At 41.9% G+C, this 6,154-nt stretch overlaps 1 protein-coding gene across 3 annotated transcripts in view; it reads right to left on the reverse strand.

Annotated features, from left to right (window-relative positions):
* Positions 1-5,875, reverse strand: part of washc2c (WASH complex subunit 2C) — a 29,974-nt gene extending 24,099 nt beyond the window's left edge. For 2 of the 3 annotated variants that reach the window (XM_035748511.2, XM_035748509.2), the window contains exons 1-6: positions 5,675-5,875; positions 4,895-5,038; positions 4,445-4,609; positions 3,845-3,913; positions 3,557-3,730; positions 1,581-1,674 (exon numbers count right to left, since the gene is read on the reverse strand). In XM_035748511.2, the coding sequence (XP_035604404.1) occupies positions 1,581-1,674; positions 3,557-3,730; positions 3,845-3,913; positions 4,445-4,609; positions 4,895-5,038 (646 nt within the window). In that variant the 5' untranslated portion in view covers positions 5,675-5,875. The remainder of the gene's footprint in view (positions 1-1,580; positions 1,675-3,556; positions 3,731-3,844; positions 3,914-4,444; positions 4,610-4,894; positions 5,039-5,674) is intronic. The other variant, XM_035748510.2, reaches the window with a different exon arrangement.
* Between the last annotated feature and the right edge of the window lie 279 nt (positions 5,876-6,154).

A 6,154-nucleotide genomic window follows, 5' to 3' on the forward strand; every position in this document is an offset into this window, starting at 1 on the left:
CTGAAAATATTTGGCAGGGGGCCTCAGATCCTCATAAAATAATCCTCATCTACAGCTGCGCAACCAGAAAAAAAAAAAACCTTCAATGTTAGCTAAGTGGCTAACATTAGCTTGCAAGATCAAGCTTCTCGGATTAAGATCCCTGCTGTCTAATATTTGTTTTGTGCATGCTGCAAACTGCGTTTTGAGATACTTGCATTAGCTGGATTGTCAGTCTTAGAAGTGAATGTTTCTATGTGCTCATTAGCATTTACCTAGCATCCACTATGGTGGTTCCGTAGTACTTGTTAACATTTTGTGAGCATTCTAGTAAGTAAAGTATATATATTTAAAATGTGTACTTTTGCTAAATAAAAGTGCGCCCCCCTTGTGTGCACTACCGTTATTACTGTATATCCCAAGGTGGCACAGGCACGCTATGGAAATCTGAGTACTGCCCTCCAACAGAGGGTAGTGCATACAGCCTAGTACATTACTGGGGCCGAGCTCCCTACCATCTAGGACCTCTATACCAGGTGGTGTTAGAGGGAGACCCTAAAAACTGTCAAAGACTCCAGCCACCCTTGTCATACATAGACTGTTCTCTCCGCTACCGCACGGCAAGCTGTACCAGTGCACCAAGTCTGGAACGAACAGGACCCTGAACAGCTTTTACCCTCAAGCCATAAGACTGCTAAATAGTTAGTTAAATAGTTAACCAAACACCTACCCGGACTAGCTGCATTTACTTTCTTTTTTTCTCATCACAAACGCTGCTGCCACCGTTTAAGATCTGTCACTATATAATCAAATTACCATTACTCATTGTGTATGTATTATATGTTTTACTTTCTATTATTTCTCTCTGCATTGTTGGCAAGTAAGCACTTCACTGTTAGTCTACACCTGTTTAACAAAGCATGTAATAAATAAAATGTGATTTGAACACTGAGAAAACGCGGTGCAAAAGGGAACTCTTTCGGGCTCAAACACTTGGTACTTTACATCCATCAGGGCTTACTGATGATTTTGACATGAGGGCCATGCTTTAATATGTTTCCCCCTAACACCTGGCTTTATGTGGTTCCTGTCATTTATGACTTTTTTTTAGCCTGAGACTTTTCCTGGTCTTAAAAAAGAAAAGAAAAATGTGTTTATGCATTACGTAAAAAGGTATAAAAATAAATGAACTGTCAAAAATATACTGAAACGAAAAAATATAAACTGCCTCGAAGTCAGATTTTTTCTGAGAACTGATTACTGATGTGCCTCCTGGCATTTATGTACACAGCTTTTGCTCATCATGTCTGATTGCATTGACGCACGTTGCCTATATGTGGTCTCTATCATGTGTTTTGTATGCTCTGATGAAGGTCTGCCGACCAAAAGCGCAGCCTAAATAAATAGAAAATTGTGCATTGATCCGGAGTGTGCAGAGAATTATTTCCATTCCGAAAAAATACATGAGAAACATTAATGTTACACAAGAAACACAATGCTTGGAAGAGAGTATAACACTAACAATATAAACACATGCTAAGAAAATACACACTTTATTTCAGTAGAAATAGTATATTAAGAAAAGAGTTGAAGTGACCTACCTTCACTGGAAAGGTCTCCCAGTCCTACGTCGTCTTGCTCCATAAAAAGTTGAGAGCCAATAAGATACGGCAAAGGCCTGTCCACATACAGGTCCTACAGACACAGCGAGAGGTGGGTTGGAGAAAGAGAGAGGGAGGAGAAAGCAGACAGATAACATTGGTCAACACGGGCAGAACCATTCAAATGTTCCTCAAAAACACCCCTTTTACATCAACATTGTCACAAAGTAGTTATTACGACCTAGACCCAAAAGAGAAATCAGAAGCAGAGTGGCAAGGAAAGATTAGCCAGGGAAGAAAACTTGAGAGGAACCAGACTCAGAGGAGTGCCAATCCTCCCTTAGATGTACTGGATAGGTATTAATTAGGGGTGTAACAGTTAACCTAAACCAACGTTTCGGTACACATTGCAGTTTTGGGGGAAAGGATTGGTTAGGTTTCAGAAATGCCAACAGTTACTGTAGTTAATTTTGGTTGACTTACGAAAACACGAAGTGTTGGTATTCCTGATTACATATACACTACATGGCCAAGAACATTTAATTCCAAATTTATAGGCATTGATATGGAGTTAGTCCCCCAATTGCTGCCTTAACAGCCTCCACTCTTCTGGGAAGGCTTCCCACAAGATGTTGGAACATTGCTGTAGCATTAAGATTTCCCTTCACTGGAACTACAGGGCCTAGTCCGAACCATGAAAAACAGCCCCAGACCATTATTCCTCCTCCACCGAACTTTACAGTTGGCACTATGCATTGCGGCAGGTAGCGTTGTCCTGGCATCAGCGAAACCCAGATTTGTCAGTTGGAATGCCAGATTGATCACTCCAGAGATCGGGTTGACTGCTCCAAAATCCAATGGCGGCGAGCTTTATACCACTCCAGCCGACACTTGGCATTGTGCATGTTGCTCCTAGACGTTTCCACTTCACAATAACAGCACTTACAGTTAACCGGGGCCTATGCTATAATGTTTTCTAACCAAGAGAAAAATATCCGCACTTGTGTGACTCTCATAAAGGGGGTGTGTCTGTAGCATGCTCCTTCACATTTCCCACTCAGGCTTAACGTGACGGGCTGTCACTGTTAAGTAGCTCTCTGAAGCCCTGGAGGTCCATCCATCTGTAATAAGCAGAACACTGGGGGCATTGGCCAATTCTTTGACAACTTCTGCTTTAGCTTTCTTATATAGAGTAGACAGAGCGCGAAGTTCGTAATGTGGCTAGAGCACTTTCACGAGGTGTTAAAACCCCCTATTCTTCTCAACCACCAAGAATGGACGCATATTCACGGCTATAAACATACCTAATCGCCCTTGTAATTTCTTTGGCCAGGTCAGAATCAGCTGCGAAGAGCTGCTTGAATGCAGAGGGAAAACAAAGTTGTGTTGTTGGGTTTTTTTTTCTCCGGTGGTAGGAATACTGGGGTGAAGTTTGCATAAATGTGTCAACATGTTTGAGGTGATGGCAGCTACAAAGGCCATTCTCGTTGAGCAGTGGCGACATACTCTCTCTGTCCATTGGCGTTGTAATCTACTGGAAGGCCAAAACGTTCCCAAACTGGAAACTGGTTTGTTGACCCCACCATTAGCCATCATAGAACAAGTTTCCGGTTGTGCCTCACAAAAGGACAGTTTGAAATGCGCCAATTAAGACATTAATTTTGATGACAACGTGCCCGAAGACTCTAGTTGTTTTAACAGAATAGCGTGAAATGTTTTTTTTCAGCTCAGATTTACTCAAGAGGCATACAACATAGCATAGGCATAGGTTAGGTAGGGAAGGAATAGGTAGGCCTAGGTCTTTATGTATTAATTCGGATTCACAGTGAGGACTAAACCAAGGTCCCTGTACCGAACGGTTCGGTACGAATACACGTATTACACCCCTAGTATTAATCCTAACATTATATCTGCAGGCATAAGTAACTTGAATTTAATCTGTAATCCTGTATGTTTCCAGATGATTCCACCCTCACCTTGGGCTCTAGTATTGGCTCCACTCTGTCTGTGGCCTCCTCGTCCTCCGAGTCAGAGTTTCCTGCTTTGATGTCCAATTGTTCAAAGGCAGAGTCTAGCACCCTCAGACCGAAGTTCACTGCTTCCTGGACCTTAGGGATAAGCTCAGCTTCCTTTTGCTCACGAGTCTTCTCCTGAGGAGGAATTGAATTTAACATTAACTCGAGGGAGGAAATTAAGATGTTATGTGTCGACCTGTGACATCACAAAAAACGAAATTCCCGGGAAGGAGCAGGTAGATTATTTACCAGTTCAGGTTGTCTCTCCAAGGTCTCAGCCTTTGGCACTGGCTCCTCCACCTCCTCATCATACACTCTCTGAGGTCAACAAACACAAAGATCAGTAACATCACACAATCAATACAAGAATGAGTTAGAATCATCAAACATAACACCCTCTGTCATAGTCAGCAAACAGCGGAGCCACCACCAGTAACCACATGATTAAATACAAGAGGACTCAGTAGTCCTCATAGTCCCAGGGGGATGACTTCCACATTTTCCTTACCATGTAACACGATTCAAATGTTCTTAATTAGGTTAAAAGCTTGTTAAATTTCAAAACAAGATATGGGTCGTGTTCATTTAGGCACACCAAAGTAAAATTAAAGAAATTAAAAAAAAAAAATCTGTAACAAAGCATCTTAGAGTAGGAGTGCTGATCTTGGATCTGTCAAATTACTCTTACGCATTATGAACTAAAAAGCTAAACTGATCCTAGATCAGTACTCCTACTCAGAAGCTTTGTGGACACGGTCCCATGACAAGACTCTGTTTCAGTCCATTTTCTTCCGTTAAAATGATCTAACATACACGACCATGGTATTTCCTGTTCACACCACAACATACGTTTTCAATGAACTGTGTGTTGGAGAGCATGAGGAAATCGTTGAAGACGGTATGCAGGCAACAGTCTGTAGCCTTCGTGTCCCTGATCAGTCCATCTAGCTGCTTCTCTATCTCATGAGTCTTTGACAGCATTCTCTGGGAGAAGTCTTGCAGGAACAGGAAGAGCTGTGGAGGAGAAGAAACATTGGTTTCATCTTCATCTATTCAATAGTGTATCTGATTGTCCACAAGCAGCCATTGTGTTTGGCCCTAAAATAAATAGTTAGTAATGCATTCACATGGAAGAGATTATGTTTACAATGCTGGGCGATTCCTCTACCCATAATATGTAGATTAAGAGGATTACACATTGCTGAATGCAGACAAAACAGGCAGGTAATCAGAGACTGAATAATAACTCAGGAGATACTAGCCTAAATGAAGGTCATAAACAAATGCCAATTAGCCTACCCCTGAGTCTGCAGCCAGGGACCAGTTGGCGCTGGTCTGTCGCATTTCTTCCAGGGTCCAGGGTCTCTCCCACACCTGGCCATCCTCCCCGGCGTGGTTGCTCTGGCTGGGGACATTCGCCATGCCATCTGGCAACCCGCTCATCTGAAACAATATTTGGGGTTTGTTCACTGGTAATAAACAGGAGAAAACATTTGAAACGGGGGTTCAGCGTGGCAATTGCAAAAACCTATTATTTTTCTAAGTTTCGCCTGTTGTAAACTGTTTACTACAAACGGAAAACTAAAGTTTCTATTGGATAAATTCAGTTAAGTCCTTCCCCGTTTCGTTCGCTTCCGTTTGGTTCTCAAACGATAAACGGTTTCCGTTGCAAGACGTAATGAATAAATTACATTCCTGATCTGTCGAAAATAACCCCAAATTATAATTTATTAATAGCGACAGGCATGTATTGGCAAATGCGAGCAAAATGAGCTGCCACCACCGGCCTCTTTCTTGCATGCAAGCCAGATTAGCTTGTTAACAAACTACGAACACAGCAGTGCAAAAAATGTTATTTGGGAAGTCACAATCTTTCGCAAAATGTTCTTTGGAATGCTAGTTAGATAGTCAGTTGAGTGAATGTTTATGCACCTCCTGACACTGGCTTGTTAAAGTCAAAGATATGTATAAACCCTTCTATATGTGTTATCACACGAGCTAACAGTTAGCTAGCTAACGTTAGCTAGGCAGTTTTAGAGCCTACTCTCGCACTTACATGGATCTTCTTATTAAACTCACCTTAGTTACTGTTGGCAAATGTTGTCCACGATAGTAAAATATGAGTCCAAACCAAACGACGTGAAAAGAGAATCGATTATGCTAAACTCGACCGTTTCCTCATTGGGCTTCTGACAGGTCGGCCATGTTCTGTCTGTCTGGAGACAATCAGCTGACCGCAGTCACCTGACTAATGTGGCGGGGCAACACCAACACAATACCGCATAACATTCTCTAACGTGATCAATACATTATGGTGGATGTCAATAATACACAACAACCACGTAGCCACGGGTGGGCCTGGGTCACCCACCAGGGAGCCAAGCCCACGCAATCAGATTGAACAAAAAAAACTCTCTACCTGTCAGTGTTCCCGAACGGGACATTATTTGTCTTTTTACCGAAACATGCAAACACCATCAGATAGAATTCATAACTAGCAGTGCACTGTAAAAAAAAAAAAAAAAAAAATTATATATATTATATATATATATATATATA

The sequence above is a fragment of the Oncorhynchus keta genome, chromosome 2 (genome assembly GCF_023373465.1).
Source record: "Oncorhynchus keta strain PuntledgeMale-10-30-2019 chromosome 2, Oket_V2, whole genome shotgun sequence".
Classification (NCBI taxonomy): domain Eukaryota; kingdom Metazoa; phylum Chordata; class Actinopteri; order Salmoniformes; family Salmonidae; genus Oncorhynchus; species Oncorhynchus keta.